The sequence below is a fragment of the Miscanthus floridulus genome, chromosome 15, assembly GCF_019320115.1.
Source record: "Miscanthus floridulus cultivar M001 chromosome 15, ASM1932011v1, whole genome shotgun sequence".
Lineage (NCBI taxonomy): Eukaryota > Viridiplantae > Streptophyta > Magnoliopsida > Poales > Poaceae > Miscanthus > Miscanthus floridulus.
Window position 1 is genome coordinate 9051455 of NC_089594.1, and position 20236 is coordinate 9071690.

General features: G+C 43.6%; 2 protein-coding genes across 2 annotated transcripts; one reads left to right on the forward strand and one right to left on the reverse strand.

The window, feature by feature from the left end:
- Nucleotides 1-10360: 10360 nt before the first annotated feature.
- Nucleotides 10361-11293, forward strand: LOC136509378 (MYB transcription factor 69-like). The gene has a single exon (XM_066504196.1). It carries the CDS (start codon nucleotides 10361-10363, stop codon nucleotides 11291-11293), a length of 933 nt encoding a protein of 310 aa, XP_066360293.1.
- A 2018-nt stretch (nucleotides 11294-13311) lies between these two features.
- Nucleotides 13312-13815, reverse strand: LOC136506953 (uncharacterized mitochondrial protein AtMg00810-like). Its single transcript, XM_066501829.1, has 2 exons — nucleotides 13609-13815; nucleotides 13312-13482 (listed from the first exon to the last, which is right to left on the reverse strand). Exons 1-2 carry the CDS (start codon nucleotides 13813-13815, stop codon nucleotides 13312-13314), a joined length of 378 nt encoding a protein of 125 aa, XP_066357926.1.
- Between the last annotated feature and the right edge of the window lie 6421 nt (nucleotides 13816-20236).

Here is a 20236-nt window from a genome sequence, read left to right on the forward strand (position 1 = left end):
AAGATAAATGCACCCACGTACTGTGGAGTCCGACCAGTGAAGTCAGTGGAAGACACTACCACTGGATAATTAGAGGACATTCAACAGAGGCTAGGGTTTGGTGGCCCTAAGAAAATGAATGTATAGGACGGTTGAAGAGATTGTGACGTCTAATAGGGGTGAATTAGGCTTCTTAAAACTAATTGGTCAACTAAAACCAACTTATCAAAACCTATATCTGCATGATTCTATCCAAATGTGCACTATGTTTTTGCTAAGTGTTTCCATCTCTAATGCAAAATAGCTTTGCACTCTAGGTTCCAATTCTATCGACTAACCTAGCAAGTTAGACTAAGAAAGATAAACACGCAACCTAAGGAATGCAAATAAGTGTGGAAATGTAAATTCGTTCGAACCCAAGCTTCTAGTGCGGTAACTCCATGGAGAACCAACGAGCCTTCTCCACGCACAAGGAAGCGGGCGAGAGGGAGAGGAAGCACAGGCACCAAGTGGTGCACGATCTTGTGATCGTTCCTTCTTCTATGGGCTCAGGGGTGAGCCTTGCTATTTCATCTCTTGTCTGTTGTTCGGGCTTCTGTAGTGTGGTCTGCCGAGCGAGAGCTGCAGGAAAAGGACATAGGGAAAGGTGAACATTATGGACGCTGCTAGATCCTTGAAATTTAGTGTGGTGATCCAACGGTTGTGAAATGCAGATGGTGTGGCTCAATATGGCTGCAACTTTTATACAATGTATAGGATATAGGATTGTAGTAAAATGGACTCGTGTATGATGATATAAAAATAATTTAGAAGATAGCTTCTTTTATTAACAAAGGTGGTAAAAAGTAAAAAATCTCTCTATCTCCAAAAATACCTTGCAATTTTTAGAGGCAGACGGCTCATTTATCGAGACACATAAAAATGTATTAATAGAGGTGGTCCTTTTAAGATGTCCGCCTCTAAAATAGTGTATTCTCATAGGTGGATATCTTAAAAGATCTGCCTCGGGAAATAGGCCTGAAGCCTAGGCACCACCCAACACTATGGGCACATATACATACATGCACTTAGGGTTTAGGTTTCATCGTTCTCTCTTTCTCCCTCATCAGCCACCTCTTCTCTCTCTGTCTCTAGCGAAGGGTGTAGTGGCGGTAGTAGCCTTGGCCAAGGGTATGCCCAAGGGCAGCGCCGAGAGCACTAAAGAGGGCATAGCCAATGACACAACATCCTGTGGCAGCGCACTAGCCCCACACCCCCTTCTAGATTTAACAACGGCACACAAGCTCGATAAGTTAGAGCGCACCTCTCCCTTTTCCTCTCTCTCTCTCTCTCTCTCTCTCTCTCTCTCTCTCCATTCTCTCTGTTCCAGATTTGTTGGCAAGGGGAGGCAGGAGTGGGCTAGATGGTGGTGGATCTGGTGGTTGAGGTGGGAGTAGGCTCAATGGTGATGGTAGGGATCAAGAAGGGGTGAGGGTTGGTGGATTGGTGGTTGAGGGAAACGGCAAGCTATGACAATATCCACGAGCGGGCTTCATGGGCCTCCGGTGAGCTCGATAGGCCCTTACAATAGGCTCACCACGCTTTGTTGGCTAGTTGTTCTTTTTTTTATTTACCGAAGCTGTCTTTGTTACTCCTGACTAACAATGAGTTCAGGACAGAGGAGAGCCACCATCCGACGATGTTGATCCATATTGGTTATGTCTAAATATATTTTGTCCTAGTGCTAGAATAACCAGAGAGTTAAGTAAAATATATAAACATGTAATCACAAGTTAGAAGTCACAACAGGTTTATTTATATTTAATAATAATCCTATATCCAGCCGCTTGAAAGAGAGAGGTAGACTGGTCCAGTAGGGGCTTCCCGAGTCCCTCCTGTTCCAAAAAAAAAAAAAAGAGAGGTAGACTGGTAGACCTGTATTATTGGTAGTTCATTTTATTTGGACTTTTAGAACCCAGCAGTCATGTCTAATTAAACGAAGAAATTGATTAAACACAAGCCTGCACGACGACATAGCTACTAGTTGACGATGATATCTATGACATAACCAATGTAGGGTCAACAACAACAAACAATCGAAATCTGCTAACAGCAGTAGTACTAGCACGGGTATGGGCGGTCGATGACGCGCGATTAAATAGAGGGCATGTCAGACTTCTTTTCTTTCATTTAACAGTCAGTTCCTAACTGTGGAGAGTAGCACTAGATGACATGGTGTACACTAGTAATTGGCTACGAGTACTAGCTAGGCTTTTTATGGGACTTTTCGTCCGCACGCGGTCATGCCATACCCCTCTGGCCCTCTAGCGCATCAGCCCTTTTCTCTCCCATCGATAGGTCCGCCTGACCGCCTCAGTCGATGCACACAGGCATTCACAACCTAAGATGACGAGTCGACTGCTCACTGATATTTTTTTATAGAAGTTTGATTCTGAAATCAGAATTGGACGTGCTTGCGTTACATAAATTACATGTTAACGTGTTTATCGGAGTTAGTACATGTTAATAACTGGTGAGAAAGAGCTAGGAGTTAAAGATCAAATACTCCCTTCGTCCATAAAAAATACAATTCTCGCTTTTTGGGAAGTTAAATAATTTGAAGTTGAAATGATGTATTATCGTAGTAAATTTTTAAAGACATAAATATTAATACTATTTATTATGCCAGTCTCTATGGAGGTTTCATTAGAGTTTTATGGGCATTAAATATACTGATGTGGCACCGTATTAATGAAGAGAGAAATAATAAAAGTTTCATGGGAGTAGAGAGAGTTTCATGGGGATGAAACTCTTCTGCACTGTTTCCAAAATATAGATGTGTTGAAAACTGGAACATGAAACCCCCACCGAGACTGGTCTTGTAAACTCCATCAAAGTTTAGACTAGTTTGATCTACACGTAACTTATAGTTGTATTCTTTTATAGATGAAGGGGGTAGTTGTTATATATTGCACTCAATTTCTGTCGTCAATTTCCGGGTCCTAGTGGTAGGTCCTTTAGTGCTCAAGATATGATGCACAAAATTAAAGTATGTCTAGAGGCATGCTTTGTGCTCACTAGGGCCATAGTGAGCCAGACCTCTCCTCATTTTTGCAATTCTATAAAGGATGCTATCGTATCTTAGTATATTTTGCTAATGAAGATTTAAATTGGCCACTCTTACACTCCCTAAACCATGTACATTCCAGTTTGGCTCCTTCTAAATTTAACCTCAAGCTCCGCCACTCTGTTCGATTCAAAATGAATGTCATTTTGAATGATAATGTACATGTTCTGTTCTGTATGTGGCAACACTTTCACTAATGGTTTATTCGAAAGAATATGAATTTCTAATAAGAATTATGAAAACGACATATATTTTGGACTAGCTTCGTTCAAATATACAGCTTAGTTAGTCGTGTTTGACTTTGTACGGTTTTTTATGGGTATCTTTGACTATTGATTTCTTCTCAAATACACCCTCCATGCTAGAACATAAGCATATTTTGTATAGAAAAAATACAACTTTTACAAAGTTTAACCAACAATGTTAGAGCATCTCTAAGAGTTTCCAAAACACATTCCCAATCTTTTTTTTTTGGCAAGATTGACAAAAAACTACTCTCTAACAACTCCTTATCTCAACTACTCTCAATCTTTCCGCAATTGGGAGAATTGATCCAATCACGCGGAAATATGTGTATGTATCAATCGGCCAATCTAGAGGTGGAAGGAATTGCAAAAGAATAACGAGTAAGGACAGGGTTCCTAATGCAAATGTAAAAAGAGAAAGAAAGTATAAAAGTGGTTGGGGTAATTTGAAAATAGTCTAAGATTCCTTATACAAAATTGCATTCTAACTTAAGAACGAGATTTTGAAAATTATTGAAGGAATCCAATAAATATGCTCCCAACTTTTTTTTAGGCACTTGGAAAACTCATTGATTTATCAATTATTTTAACTATTGGATATGCTCTTATATGTACAAGTTTAGAACATAAAACTTGCATGATTTTTGTTTAAATGCCACTAGCATAATTCTGATTCTTTCGCAAATGACAACTTATAAAAGACAAATTAAGGGTCAAGACCTTATTTGTATAACTTTTTTCTAATCAAAATTAAATACGTTTGGAAGCAATTTCCAATACAGTGCTAAACATGTATGTAGCTTACATGTTTTCAAATTAAAGAATTCAGAAATTTATTTAATGATTGTAGTTCTTAATGTTTGACTAATCCCAACGACATATTTTTATGACCTGAGGTAGTACTTTTGTGGTTAATGTTTACAGGTAGATGTATTTCGAAGTTGCACACATGTAGGTACGATGATTTGACCAAGGTAGCTACTAGTTGTTATACGGTTAGTTTTGCGGCGAAAATAAGGAGACATAGTTAAGGAGTGAGCGTGGATTGATGTGCGTGCTTGGTACTTTCGATAAGGACAAATGATTAAAGGAATATATATATATTGAGGAGTGAGAAGTGCAATATATTGAGGAATATATATATTATATATACTCCCTCTCCATCTAAAACAAGTGCAATGTTAGGCAGGTGTGTTTAGTTTGGTGAGTCACCCTATACTTTATGAGGTGATGCATCATGAGTTCATTCATGAAAGTTGGTGAAATCAATTTATTCCTCATGCATATACTAATTATTAGCGTGTGAGAAATTATGTGGTGATGGATCAACTCATTCTATTCCACAAACCAAATTAAAAATTGAGAAGTGAGAAGAAGATAGACCATCTCATTCCTCAAACCAAACACATCGTAATAGTCAATTAGTGTAACATGGGCCGCCGGCCCGCCACTTAGCAAGATCGAGGCTGAATTTGCATTCTTTGGGAGGACAAATTTAATTAAATCCCACAACTGTACTCGTTCCGTTCAAAATTATATGTAAATACATAACAAAAGTTATGTATCTAGAAAAATCAAACTAAATGCCTTATAATTTAGAATAGATATAGCACGTATATACCATAGTATCTCGAAAGTTGTGTTTTGTGTGACGGAATGGACTAACTGTTAGCTAAGATAGCGTTTTCGTTATTTATGTATGGTCCAAATATAGGTCATCCGACATGAGCACACTTAGGAGAGAGTATGAATTACGAAAAATGCATGCTGCACTAACTTGATTACAAGTAGATGCTAATAATAACTAGCTAACTAGAGCGCTGGGCAGGTAAGTGCATATATATGTGTGTATATATATAGAGAGAGAGAGGGACAGTATATTCAGCAGCCAGCTACAAAATAAGTTATTTTGTAGCCACCTCCATTTACGATAATTTTATATACTAATTTACGATAATGTCAATATATATTTACGATAGTTGGGTTATTATAACACATAGGGATATTTACCATAACGTTATAGTAAAACACTTAGTAATGAGTTACTATAATCTCGTAAATTAACATAGTAATTATCGTAACTCAAAGTGGCTATAGAATAAGGCCCCGTTCGCTTGGAGGGCTTTTAGAGGAATCTGTGAAAGGAAAATACTGTTCCGGATGAAAAAAGAAGCGGATCAAGCCGGGTTTAAGGGCACTCGAACGGGGCCTAAGTTATTTTGTAACCAACTACAGAGTAGTATATATATATATATATATATATGATTTCAAATTGTTTGACTAAACTCTAAGTTAGCGAGTTTGAACAAAAAAAAAGGTTATCCAAGAAAAATAGTACTCTCTCCGTCCACTCTAGCACACAGTAACATGTTTTTAGTATCATGAGCTTTACTAAATATCAAATGAAAAGTATCAATATTTATAGTATCAACTACGTATCATTAAATTATCATAAGATATATTTTTATATTATACTTAGTTGATATCATAAATATTAATATTTTTATCTGTATATCTGATCAAACTTCAGACACGTTAGCCTATAATATACCTAAAATTGCATTTTTTTTCTTGGAAAGAGGCTGTGTGTGTATGTTCTCTCTCCCGTGTGAACACAGCTATACTCCATCTGTCCCAGATAGGTGTCGCCGTTGGTTTCTATGCCGAAAATTTAACTCGATTTGTAGAAAAATAAATGCAACATTTATATCTCTAAATAAATTTATTAAAAAGTAGATTCAAATATCTATCTAATGATATTAATTATGTACTATAAATATTAATGTTATATATATATATATATATATAGTTAAAGTTATTTGTTGAGAAGAAAGGAGGGAGTATATAACACAGCTATATATATATAGTAAATACTAGGAATAGTACCTCACGTGGGATTATATAAATAAATGGGAGGAAAGCGACTGGTTGGGCTGAGGACGTGGAACTCCAAACTCCCACAAGCTACTGCAGCAGGGTCGTACACGTACCGTCGCAGGGCATGGCCACACCACACTGTACTGTGGATCGGAATCGGATCCACTGGGTTATAATTATATTTATATTTATATTTATATATAACACTATTTAGCTCACTATATATAAACAGTCTCAGTTGCTGATGTATTTCCGTTATGCCAGTAATAGTGGAAATGGGGGATATATCACCCTCGCTTCAAAAGAAAAAATATATATTTAGCTCACTACGTGTTGAATCACCGTAATAACAGTAAAATCCCGAGCCACCTCCTGTAGACTGCGGTAGTAAACTTTTTGAATGTCCACGCTATCACAACTGTAAATTAGTTGAAAGTGAAACCCCAATCGTGCGTAACCTCACAAATAATGCTCCAATCCGCGGGCCCAGGCCCGTCGCTGTTGTTGGCCCAATCGTGCCCGTCAGCCGCTGCTCTCGGCCCCACCGTGCCGTCGCACTGTTCACATGTGTGTGTTTATTATATATATACACAAATATAAATATATTATTACATATACGTGCTCTATACTTTGTAGGCTATATATGTGTAGAGAGACACACACATATATATACTACAATATAGCTAGTTACAGTGAGTATTAATGGAGGGCATCAAGATAAGAGTAACGAGATCCTGATAGATCGGGATGTTGCATATGTTGCAATGGCTATACATGTACGTCTGTTCTAAATGTTTTATCTGTGTTTTTAGAAGAATGCTGCAAGTTATGTTTAATATTTGATGTTGCATATGTTTCACACATAGGTTGTAAGTATTTTATCTAGATGTTGCGTATGTTTTGCAATGACTTTTCAAGTGTTTTCAATTTTTTTGCAACTGTTTTAGATGCATATTTCAAGTGTTTCATCTGTCTTCGTACGTATGTTGCAAATGTTTCATATGATGTTTTAAAAGTAGATTAGGTGTTGCACATGTTGCAATTGCGCCGATGGCTGGTGGACAGCGGCCTGCAGCAGGGCTTCGGCTCCTACCTCGCATGGTGCGCCTCGCCCTCTCCTCTGTTCTCCCTCCCCTCCCCTCCCCTCCCTTCCCTTCCCTTCCCTCCATCTCGCCATAGCAGTTCGAGCTTGGCGGGGACACATAGGGGCTCATACGGCCCCACGTGTGAGCGGGCGGCGTGGGTGGGGCGAGTTGTCCGAGCAGCGCGGAATCCGAGCGACTGGGGTGCACTGCACGGAACAAGAACGGGAAACGGAGAGCAGCCACGGGCATACGGATGCGTGTGTCCATCCGAACGTCCGGGCGCTAGCACTTGCCAACCTCAATCAAGCACAACCTCACAAATACTGCTCCAATTGCCGGGACCTGAGCAGACTCCACCGCGCCCATCGCTATTGTTGGTCCAATCATGCCCGTCATCGCTTCTCTGGCCCCACCGCGCCGTCGCTGCTCACTTCTTTTCTAGGACGGTCATGATGGTTTGTAGGGATGGTTGGGGCGGCCGTTCCTACCCATCCATCTCTGAAATCATCGAACCGTGACATTTTTTTTTGCCCAGCTCAAGTTACAAAGTCACGGCAGGTCCAAACCTACGACTTCACGCGTTGTGCATTACTCTTCTAACCACTCCACCCCATACTCACTTGTGTTCATATGAGATATGATTTCTTCTCATATTATACTCATTTGATTATTTCAAATGAAAAAAGTTGTCAACTATAAAGTTGTATAGCTTTTTGTCATCTACAACTTTAGTTTTGGTCATTTCTCAATCCGAGGTCGTTTTAAATTTCAAATTTCAAATGTGAGAACTTCAAACGTAATTTTGTATGGATAGATGATTTTAAATAAAAAAAAGTTGTCAACTACAAAGTTCTATAATTTTTCGAGATCTTCAACTTTCGTTTTGGCAGTTTCTCCGTTCAAGACTGTTTAAAAAATTCAAATTTCAATACTCCCTCCATACTCAAAAATAAAGTCATTTTGGACAGCGACACGGTCTACAAAGTATTACTTTGACTTCTTGTTTTTATAAAAATATTTATCAAAAAGTGATATATGTATATTTTTATGAAAGTATTTTTTCAAGACAAATCTATTTATATGGCTTTCACATTTTTAAACTCAACAACTTAAAAGTTATTCATGATTTATATTCTCAATGTTTGACCCAAGCCTCGTCCAAAACAACTTTATTTTTTAAGTACGAAGGGAGTATGTAATTTTACTGTTCGACGCTCATTTTTAGAGGCCTCTAGAAATCGATTTCTATAGGAGTGATGGGATCTAGAGCCACCCTACAAATCGATTTCTAGATAAGGATTGTTTTGAAACTACTGTTAGAGACTATTTTAGATTGAACCGCCCTTATTAAAAAAGAGAGAGAAGTCTCTACGGATGCTTTTTTAGCAGTTACTGCTAGCATGTGTGTGTGTATATAATATATAGTCTATACTTTATGGGCTATATATGTGTGTAGAGAGAGGCACACACACATTGAGTATTAATGGAGGGCATCATCAAGATTCAAGAGTAACGAGATCCTGATCGATTGATTTTATTGTGATCCACGTAAGAAATGATTAATGAATAAGAAGAAGAAGAAGAAAAAGATCTTGCATGCATGTGTGGGTGCCGATTTCTGACCTGTACGTAATGTATGTAGGAGATAATATAATATACGAGTAACTATCAATTTCTCCACATAATTTGCAGTGTGGCTACTGGCTGGAAGCGCATTGCATGCCAATGCATTATGCATATGGATGTATATATGTGGGCCTACTATACACTGCAAATTGCCGTGTTATGAGGGTGGACCTACTTCTTCATCACTTGACAAAGCCATGCACTCGATCTTGCACATGTGTGTGGGCCGGCCGGGTCTATGCATTCACTTGACAGCTAGTCTTGCAGCTCATGTTCTGCGACTAAATACTACTATGCGTAATAATCGTTAATGCTTGAATGAAAAAATCTAGACAAGGAGAAACTTCGAGAGTTTTCAACCGCAAGGAACTACCGTATCAACAATCTTTTTTTTTTTTTTTTGGACATCATGAATTTTTCATTTCAAAGTAATAATAATGTGAAAAACGAATTTGCAAGAACCATATATATATTAGTATGTAGATGGAATATAACTGTCATCCAACTCTAGCGACCTCTTTCATACATGACGGAATAAATTGCCTCGAGTGATCGAGCGTGCAAATAAAGGTCTAGAAACCCTAGCTTTAAATTTCACACACAGTAGCAGTAGTAGTCAACAACATCAAACAGTTCCCTCTAGGTAATCCTTGCTTTAAACATCAAAGTGTTGTGGAAAGGGAAAGCATGCATGTGCAATATTATACTCACTCCGTTCTAAATTATAAGTCACTTTGACTTTTTTGATACATTGAATTTGTTATGTACATACATTATTTCTAGATACATAGGAAATTTGATGTACAAAATAGTCAAAGCGACTTATGATTGGAACGGAGAGGGATGATTATATATACACACATATAAAGCAAGCCCAATAATAGAGCCGAGGGTTTGGCTATAAGTCAAGTTGTAAGATCAAGCTATACAATAGTTGTATCTTATTTGTCTTATATAATTTTTTTATTATTGCTTACACATGTCGCACCTTCTCATTTCTAATTCTCCTCATGTTCATTTGATGTCTAGGCCCACCAATGTATAGGCTTCCATATCTAGCTTATTACTTGCATGAGAGTCAAGTTCTCATAAAACAATTAATTATTGTACATGAGTGAAAACAAAACCATTACAGTACTTTCTCTTAGACATGAGTGAAAACAAAACAATTACTGTACGTCTGTACTTGCTCTTAGACATGAGTGAAAACAAAACCATCACTGTACTTGCTCTTAGACATGAGGTGAAAACAAATTAGCTGTGCTCACGTAGTTGCTAGCAAGCTCTCTCGTCCAGTCAAAACGCAGCTCTCTCGTCCAGTCGTCCTATTCCTATATATAACGTACCGTCACACTCTTCATGGGCACAACTCCAGAAGCTTAGCTGCAGGTAGCTAGCCAGGCACCGGCCGCCGGAGACACAAGCTAGTGGCCGGATCGACGATGGGAAGGCCGCCGTGCTGCGACAAGGTGGGGATCAAGAAGGGGCCATGGACCCCGGAGGAGGACATCATCCTGGTGTCCTACATCCAGGAGCACGGCCCCGGCAACTGGCGCTCCGTGCCCATCAACACCGGCCTCATGCGCTGCAGCAAGAGCTGCCGCCTCCGCTGGACCAACTACCTCCGCCCCGGCATTCGGCGAGGCAACTTCACCCCCCACGAGGAAGGCGTCATCGTCCACCTCCAGTCCTTGCTGGGCAACAGGTGGGCCGCCATTGCTTCTTACCTCCCGCAGAGAACAGACAACGACATCAAGAACTATTGGAACACCCACCTCAAGAAGAAGCTCCAGAAGCAGCAAGCCATCGGCGCCATCTTCGCGCCAAGTCCGCCCTCCGAACCTTCCATCATACCGGTGGCGGTACCCACTGCCGCCGCCGGCCATGCTGATTGCCATCATGATGACATGACCCTCTCCAAGGACAGCTACGCGCGCCCAGCCAGCAGCACACCAGCTCCAGCTGATGAGGTCACCCAATTCATCGGCCAGTGCTCGCCGCCGTTCGCTGCCACCAACGGTGACACCTTCTCGTCGCCGTACGCCTCCAGCATGGACAACATATCCAAGCTGCTCAACGGCTTCATGAAGAGCTCCCAGACGCAGGATGACGCTGCTACCAATATCAAGCCCTCCTCGGTCATCGACATCAACCCTTTCGATCACAAGTCCGGCGGTGCACTACCACCCATCTCCGACGACGTGCCACTGCTGATGCCGCCGCCGCAGCAACAGCAGGCGTTGACGGGACACGGCGATTACCACAAGCCCAAGCTGCAGCAGCTGTCCTCCATAGAGAAGTGGTTGTTCGACGAGGCCCCCGAGCAGATGGAGATCTCCGACAGCTATTGCTCAGTTCCCAGCATGCTGCTTTAGCTCCAAGAAAGAAGCGAACATGATAGCCGATACACGTGATCGAGTTGGGTAGGTTAATTTGTCGGTGCAAGTTACTTTAGGAGAATTTTATTACATATACGTTTTATTTTACACAAGCATGAGACAAGAACAATACATGCATAGTTAGTCAAAATTCCCAAGTAAGAGGCACCGCCATCTAGTTAGTGACATGTTACTTGTGTAGATAGTTTGACACTGGCAATCACAAGTCACAAAAATAAGAGCAAGTATACGGGCCTGGCTAGTTATTAGCTGGAGCTAAAAATTAGCATAAATTAGCTAGGGTTGGCCAACTAGTTGGTTAATAACTAGTTGAAGACTTGGCTAAAAATTAGCCCACATATTAGTCTCCTGTTTGAATGGGCTAGGACTAATGTTAGCTAATTTTTAGCTGGCTAAACAATTAGCCCTTGTAACCAAATAGGCTCTGATAAAGGGTTGTAAGTAGACTTTATGCTAAGATGTAGGAGAGAGAAGAGAAGTGATATGTAAGTTTACAACCAGCTAGGGTTGTAAATGTACATCCAGCCAGCAGTGGTTGTATTATTAGTCATGCTCTAAGAGATAGTAACATGAATAAGCAATTATGACCAAATAAATGATATGTAAGCATGTCAAGATGATGTAATTACGTTACTTGTATCTGATATTTTCCTTGTGCATAACTGAGATGCATTCAGAATTTCAGATTAGTTGAATGAGTGTTTTGTTTGTATATGTCCATTGATAGAGCTAGAGTTATTTCCTTTTCTAAACAAAATAAATGTAAATTTACTTAATTATGTATGTCTGTAGTGAAAGTTTATACTTTATACCTATGCCTAGTGAGCATGGAGTAATAAAAAGGAAAATCAACCAAGCTTGAATAAACTAGGTGGCCTTTTAATCAAGAAAATAAGAAATAGGTACCCAAGTTGACCTCAACAAGAACTTAAAATTGAGTGGGAGATAGGCTCCATTTCTCTAGCAAGCATGGAGTAGACCATGCATTCCATGACTTGTTGCCGCGCTTCTTTTGTATCTTTTGGCAGTACGCAGTAGCATACTATTTTATTTTGTTAGATATATACAAGCTGCAGAGAGGTGTACTACTCAAGGAAAAAATAATAAATAGAAGAACGAACCTACAGAGAGGCGAAGCAATTGCTGTCTCGATCGGCAAGCAGATGGTCCCTGATCACATTAATTTAGTGCAGAAAGAATGCTGGCCCCTGAACTTCTACACGAGTGAACCGACCGCTCACCGATGTTGCAGACCATACACTATGGCTAGAGGTAGAAAAAGGAAGAGAAAACAAAGCACACACAAAGCATAAGCATCAGCATTGGCCGGAGCTCTGCAGAGATGGCAAAACTGAACTCAGCTCTCTTTACTGAGTAGCAATGGGAAACTATATATACAACTCTATCCATCTAATCCTAGTACACAGACATGTCAGGCTGCCATGCTGCTATAGTTACTAGATATGACAGCAGAGCTGACTTTGGTGTTTGCCCCTGCTGTGGCTACAGTGCAGCAGCAGGGGAGCCCTTTCAGCGCCTGCCCCTGCCGCGCGTATAGAGAAGAGCAGCAGATTACTTAACAATTCTTTCCTTAATCCTGTTGCTAACCCTAGAATCTCCACCATGCCGATCATCTTCTTCAGCTCCGTGAACCGAAGACGGCCGAGCGGCTTGGTGAGGATGTCCGCGAGTTGCCGACCAGTTTCGACGAACTCGATGACGATCTGCCCTCCATCGACACAGTCCCTGAGTAAGTAGAATTTGACGTCGATGTGCTTGCTCCGGTCGTTGAGAACCGGATTCTTCGCGAGGGCGATGGCGGGCTGGTTGTCCACCATCAGTGCTGGTGGGTGAGCTTCCACACCGGTCAGCTCGCCCAGCAGCCGACGCAGCCACACATCTTGGCACGCCGCTGTGGCCGCCGCCACGTACTCTGCCTCGCACGTGGACAACGCCACCACCTTCTATTTCAAAGACAGCCATGGGATTGAAGCCTACCCGAGGAAGACGAGCACGCTAGAGGTGCTCCGCCGTTCGTCGATGTCTTCCACCATGTCTGCATCGTTGAATACAGTGAACTGCAGCCTACTTCCGCTGGTCTTGGGGAAGATGATCCCCTGATCCACCATCCACTTGACGTAGCGCAGCACCCGCTTCACCACGGCCTAGTGATCCTCTCAGGGATCCTCCATGAAGCGGCTGACGTAGCCCACGGCGAACGTAATGTCCGGCCTCATGTGGACTAGGTAGCGCAGACCGTCGACGATGCTCCGGCAGAGTGTTGCATCTACCTTCGACGCGGTACTGGCCTTCGTCGGCTTCAGCCGCTCCTCCATCGGAGTCACGCACGACTTGCACTCAACCATGCCGCTCCGCTCCAACAGCTTTGAGGCGTACGCGCTCTGACCGAGGGTGAGCGCCTCCTTCCCCTGTCTCACCTCAATGTCGAGGTAGTAGGTGAGCGCGCCGAGATCGCTCATTCGAAAATGAGCCGCCATGTCACGCTTGAAGCTATCGATATCCTCCGCACGCGTGCTGGTGACGATCAAGTCATCCACATACACGCCGACGACAAGCTCCTCTCATCATGGATCGAGCCATGCCGACCACCGTCTGGTTCCACCGCTCCACCACGCCATTCTGCTTTGGTGAGTACGACGCGGTATGGTGTCGCACCACACCCTGATCCGCGCAGTACACAGCGAACTCCACCGAAGTGAATTCGTCATCGTGATCAGTCCGCAACACATGCAGCTGCGTTGGCCGGAGCTCTGCAGAGGAGATGGCAAAACTGAACTCGCTCTCTTTACTGAGTTGCTATGGGAAACTATATATACAACTCTATCAATCTAATCCTAGTACATAGAAATGTCCGGCTGTCATGCTGCTACAGCGATTAGATGTGACAGCAGGGCTGACTTTGACGCCTGCCCCTGTTGTGGATACAGTGCGACAGGGGAGCCTTTCGGCGCCTGCCCCTGCAGCGGCTACAGTGCAGCAGCAGGGGAGCCCTTTCGGCGCCTGCCCCTGCCGCGCGTAGAGGAGAGCAGCAGATTACTTAACCAAAAAAAAAGCCTGCCAGCTTCGGATTTTTATTTTATTATTTTCTGCCCTGTCCCTCCCCACTCCCCCACCCCTAACCCACACTCCCACATTCATTTAGTGCAAATCATTCCTTTTCCTTTCAAATGTTCAATGCTTCCATGCAAAATTGAACAAGTGTTAAAGCATTTATGCAACAACTTGCAATGAAAAATACGAATACCTGAAACCATGGTGCAAAGTGCACTATTGGCATGGATGTCGCCTAGCCAGTAGCAAGTCATCAACATAAGTAGAAATGCATTGCTTGTTAGATACATGTCAAACTGAATCCAAAGGTGTAACTCAGACTGCTGACGTCAGTATCTCAGAGAATATATGACAGTATTCCATTACTAAGACATTATTGATGTGTCCTTCAGTATATGTCCCTTTTATGTCATTTGAAGAACAACATAAAACTCTCCGAGAGCTTATCAAAAAAAAAACTTTCCAAAAGTCCATGGATATATCTCAAAGAGTTCTAAGTAACCTACAATGCACAACAGGCAACTAAACCTACTGGCCAAGAAACAGAGACAAGCTATCACATACTGCTGATTGAAAAACAGCATAAGCCAGAACCCACAACCGCTGGCACTAGACACTGAGCCTGGCATGCTACTGACATAAATAATTGCAACAAAATGCCGTGTGTAAACTTCACAAATCAATGGTATATTTCTTTTGTTAAAAATGTCCAATTTAAAAGGTATATTAGGTCGTTAGATGAGGTCAAAACTGACCTGACAGAGCAAGCTTAGGCTGACGACATCTCAAGCTTTGATTGTGCTGCCTGTACAACCGTCTAGCCTGTCTCTGAAATCCCAATGTCACACACCTGATGAGAGTACCTGACCCAGCTCGCTTGGTGCAACTAGATGTCTCAGATCAGAATATCAGATGGCATGGACCAGATATCATATCAGCATGCACCGTTGAGGCTTTGTTCTGCACCAACCACAGACAGGAATTTTAAGTCCATTCATAGTCTAGGTAACTGATATGATCAAGTCTCCAACCAAATGAAGGATGGCAACCTTCTGTGTTCTTGCCACTGCCAGAAATAGGCGACTAAGGGGGTGAGGGCCATCTGTACCCAGCCAGAAAGGCAATCCTTCCACTCTTCAGTTATTCAAACTAAAATATGAAACAATAGCTGAACTTGATTGATCTTCATGTGTATGTGTTGTATGTTGATTAAAGGCAAGCATGGATGGAGCTTAGTGATGGCCAGGGTGGGCCATGGCTCTCGTCACTTTTCCTAATCCATGGGGGAAGCATTAGGCCTCAAGGCTAAATTGAAGCTTAAGCATGGAACTGATCCCCTCTTTCTCATGTATTCTCACTATATTAAGTGGTGGTCCCTCTAAATTTCCAGTCAAGTTCCACCACTGAAGGCAAGGCCATCATAACTGCATGTTTAACCTATCCATGCAAAGCATCCAACAACTTCGTACCTGCAGAGAGCACAGTAAGCATAGATTAGAAGCATACATCTCAATCAAGAGAGAGACATCAGAGTATGGCTCCCGTCACTTTGAATATGGACTTTGAGATGTACATCGATTCGAATAGCCGTCTCTCCCGGATAATAAGAAACCGGATCACTGCTCTGCATCGTAGTAAATCAATGAAACATGATGACTTATGGATATGAGAAGAAAATGAGTTGAGATGTTTAAAGAAGTGATTGATTTAGATCAGGTGCAAACTGGATATTGATATGGACTTAATACATCTTTAAAACATTGAAAGTAAGGATTCACTCGTAGTAAGCTTTTTTGCAAAAGTTACTCTTGCTTCAGACCTTCCTTTAGGCCTTCATACCCTTGGAGTCTTTTCTTTTAGTCGGGTAAGTCTTGTTGAGTACCCTCAAGTACTTAGGGTTTGTTAAACCCTGTTGCAGGATTTGACATGTGCGGCTAATTGAGGTTATGTCGGTGGGCTCGACATGATCTGATCGTCTCTTCTATCTTAGGTACTTCACTTAAGTTACTTTCGTAGTTCTACTCAACTTTTGGAACTCCAATGTCACTTAAAGGTACATAACAAGTTTTGTAACCTAATGTTGTAAATCTTCCGCAACTCCGATGTATGAAATTTTTGTATCAATGTTGTAATGTTGTGGTAACCCCATTGTTGGTCCTGTATGAGTTGTAAAATGTGGATGATTCGGGGTTCCCGAGAACACCCGACAGACTACCGGATTATTTGGCTTTCGTATACAGCAGCCAGAGGTCTTCAAGACAATGACAGATACATGTGGGCCAGCATAATTTGGGTGGTTCTGCCACAGGGGGCCTCCTTTCAACTAGTGTTTTTCGTCAGTTCCGACCCACTTTCTGAGTTTAGGGACCGGGATAACACACCTTAACAAGTTCAAGGACCAGCCATGCACCTTAGTTTTACTAGAATGATCATCCAATAGTGTTCTAGGTACCCAGCAGGCCTGACTCTACCTCCAATTAAACGTGGTCTATAAGAGGTACAATTGCAAAAGTACATATATGACCTTTAACGACTTAATTCAAGGTTGTAATAAAGACAAAAACTGTGCAGGAATGTGCCACCAAAAGAGAAATATGCACAACAGAAAATCGATACCATTGTAAGAGCATCAAGCATGAGCATACATTATAAGAGAACACCTTGCAACTTACACTACTGACTCAAAATACTGTAAGAGTGTTGTAGCACGGCTTCGGCGGGTGGCGAAGGCCTCCGAAAGTGAGGTGTCACTAAGGCATCTTCGACCGTCTTGGGGCGGAGACCTGGCGCTGACTAAAGGAACTTTCCTGGCTATGCTCGTAGGGCACTGCACGAGGCTCAGCGAGCTTGTCACGAATTCCGCCCAGGCCAGGCACAGACATCTCCGACCTATGCTCAGGCGGAGGCCGCCCCGCTTCAGCTCATGGGCGTCTCTGGCGATGAGGGCGGAGGCTGCCTTACCTCTGAACTAATTAAACAAACAATCTTACCTAAGTGTGTGCAGGTACTCAAGCGCAGGCGCCCGTGGTCTGCGCGAGCGCTCCAGCATGGCCCCCGCGCGGCCGGGCGGAGACCCACGGTAGACGTCTCCGACCGGACCGGCGGAGACCCGCCAAGGCGACGGCGCGCCCCCGAAGACGTAGGCTAGCGTCGGGAACCACGGCTCCCGCGCGGCCAGGCAGAGACATACGGATGATGTCTCCGACCGGACCGGCGGAGACCCGCCAAGGCGACGGCGCGCCCCCGAAGACGGAGGACAACATCGGGAACCCAGGCCTTTGGGCCAAAGATCGAGGCACGGTGGGCCGGCCGCCTATGAGGGCCCGTCACTTGGAAACGGTGTGGCAGGATTGCCCCGCAAACAAGAGACCAGTGGCGGAATATTCCAGGAATGTACCGTAGCAGTTGCGGGGCATTGTAATAAATTCTGTCAGGAAGTAGTTGAGCCCTATAAATAGGGAACACTTGTAATCGTGCGGATGGTTGGTGAATGAATTAATGAAACCCTAGCTTTTCGTGCCATCTTCCCACAAGCTCACCTGTCGTGCCTATCCCGAGCCTCCGCCCGAGGGCGACGCCTGGCGGGCGGAGGCCTCTGTCTCCCTCACTCTATCCGAAATCGCTAGTTTCAACATTGGCGCCCACCGTGGTTTGGCCAAGACAAACCAACTATGGCAGGGAAAAGAAAAACCACCACCAGAGCAGCAACGACCACGGGTCAGAGAGGAAGGCCTAGGCGCACCACCTGTAGCACCTACGCAACCTCGCCAGCGGAGGATGGCACCAGAGCAGATGCCCAGGGTCAACAACCGAAACCCCAACATCCAGAGATCCAAGATCCGGAGGCCCAACCAAACTCAGGTACAACACTCGAGCAAGAACTACAACAGCTGCAAGCACAGTTGCAAAGAGCACAACAAGAGAGGGACAGAATGGCAGCAGCATTCGTAGCTAATCAGCAAGCCACTCAAGCATCAGCACAAGCAGCAGAAATAAGGCAGCAGTTGGCAGTCCTATATGCTGAGATGCTAAGTATGCAGCATGCAGTACCAGCATCAACCTCCGCGATCCCAGCCTCCGTAGCAACACCAACCGCAAACATGCCTCCGCCAGTGACCAGCCCAACCACGATGCCATCTCAGGCGATGCGGAGGCCTATCGACCCCAAGTCCCCACTCTCTGAAGGCATACAACAATCGCCATGGCCAATGGCGTACAAGCCAATCACACTACCAAAGTTCAACGGAAAGACAGACCCCCATCAGTTCATTATGAGTTACGAGGCAGCAGTAGCCTCCGCCGGTAGAGACGACACCGTCTTGGCAAAGTCATTTGTTATTGTTGCCGAAGGTGACGCGTTGGCTTGGTATTCCATGCTCAAACCAAGCACAGTCTATTCCTGGGAAAATCTCCGGGACAAGATATTGGCAAACTTCAAGGGGCTAGCAGCACAGTCGCTGACATCCATAGATCTATTCCAGTGCAAACAAATGCAGGGAGAGACACTACACGACAACTTTCGGAAATTCGTGCAACTAAAGGCGAAGGCACCAGACATCCCAGAAGAGATCGCCATTGAAGCAGCGATCAAAGGGCTCTGAATCGGGCCATTCGCAACACACCTAGCAAGAAAGAAACCAACTTCAATACAACAGTTGTACGATGAGTTCAAGAAGTACTGCAGATCAGACAATGACCTCCGGAAAAGGCTGGAGGAGCAGGGTCAAAATAGACAGCAAAACAACAGCAAAAACTCACAGAAGAGCTATGCGAACCAGAACGCATCAAATCAGAAACCAGGCCAGGGGCAGGTGCTCAGCATCGAGGGTCAACCTCACCCCGAACAAGGGCAACTGCTAGGGCCAGTAGGGCCGAAGACCCAGACCAGGAACCAAGGTAGGCAAGGCTACCAAGGCAAAAACTAGAACAAAAACCACAACCAGAAACAACGCAGGCCATATTGCGTTTTTCACGGCGAAAGCGCAGGGCACAGCACCAAAGATTGTCCGGAGACAAAGGAGACACAGGAAAGAATGAAGAACAAGCAGACCGTCCAACCTTCGGCACAGCAGAACGCAAGAGAGGTCAACACCACCTACACAACTGGCCACCAGCAGTACTGCCCGATGTACCCAGCTCTAAACGCAAACCAAATACATCCCTCCACACTGGCCTCCGCCTATTACCCAGAATTCCTACCAGCATGGCGGTCAGCGCCCTCGCAGCAGCCTCCGGCGGGCAACTATAGGTCGGAGGCAAGCCTGGCCTACATAAACCCAAAAACTCCCCACATAACCTACCTTGAAACAAACCAACCGCCACAAAACCAAAGCAGGTTCGAGTATTTGCCGCAACAGCAGCAAATGCAACAACTGCCTCCGCCACCACCTCACAACCAACCCCCAACACCAAAAAATGAGCCAAACCTAGAAAACCAAGTCAACCCTCATGGAGCACTGCCAACAATAGGTATGATACTGTCAATCGCCGGAGGATCATCAATGGAGTTTCAAACAAAAAAGCAGAAAAAGAATCACCTCCGCCTGGTAAACAATGTAGTAGTCCAAGGCATAGCAAAATACACAGATTGGTCTAGAGTCCCAATCACCTTCATAGAAGAAGATCTCCAGCTAGAAAGCTACCCTCACACATACGCAATGGTGATCAAAACAAACATAGCAGCATGGGAGATAAGCAGAGTGTTGATTAACACTGGCAGTTCAGCAGATATCATCTTCGCAAATACCTTTGACCAAATGAAGCTCAGCAGAAATCAATTACAGCCCTCTGAATCCCCTTTAATAGGATTCAGAGGCAAGCAGATACAAGCACTAGGAAAAATATCAC

Bases quoted from the DNA above. Each gene is read 5' to 3' on its own strand.
- LOC136506953 (XM_066501829.1), bottom strand. From the start codon at position 13,815: ATGGCGGCTCATTTTCGAATGAGCGATCTCGGCGCGCTCACCTACTAC. The intron at 13,483-13,608 runs GTAGATGCAACA...GAGGATCACTAG, and splicing joins AGGCCAGTACCGCGTCGAAG to GCCGTGGTGAAGCGGGTGCT.
- LOC136509378 (XM_066504196.1), top strand. From the start codon at position 10,361: ATGGGAAGGCCGCCGTGCTGCGACAAGGTGGGGATCAAGAAGGGGCCA.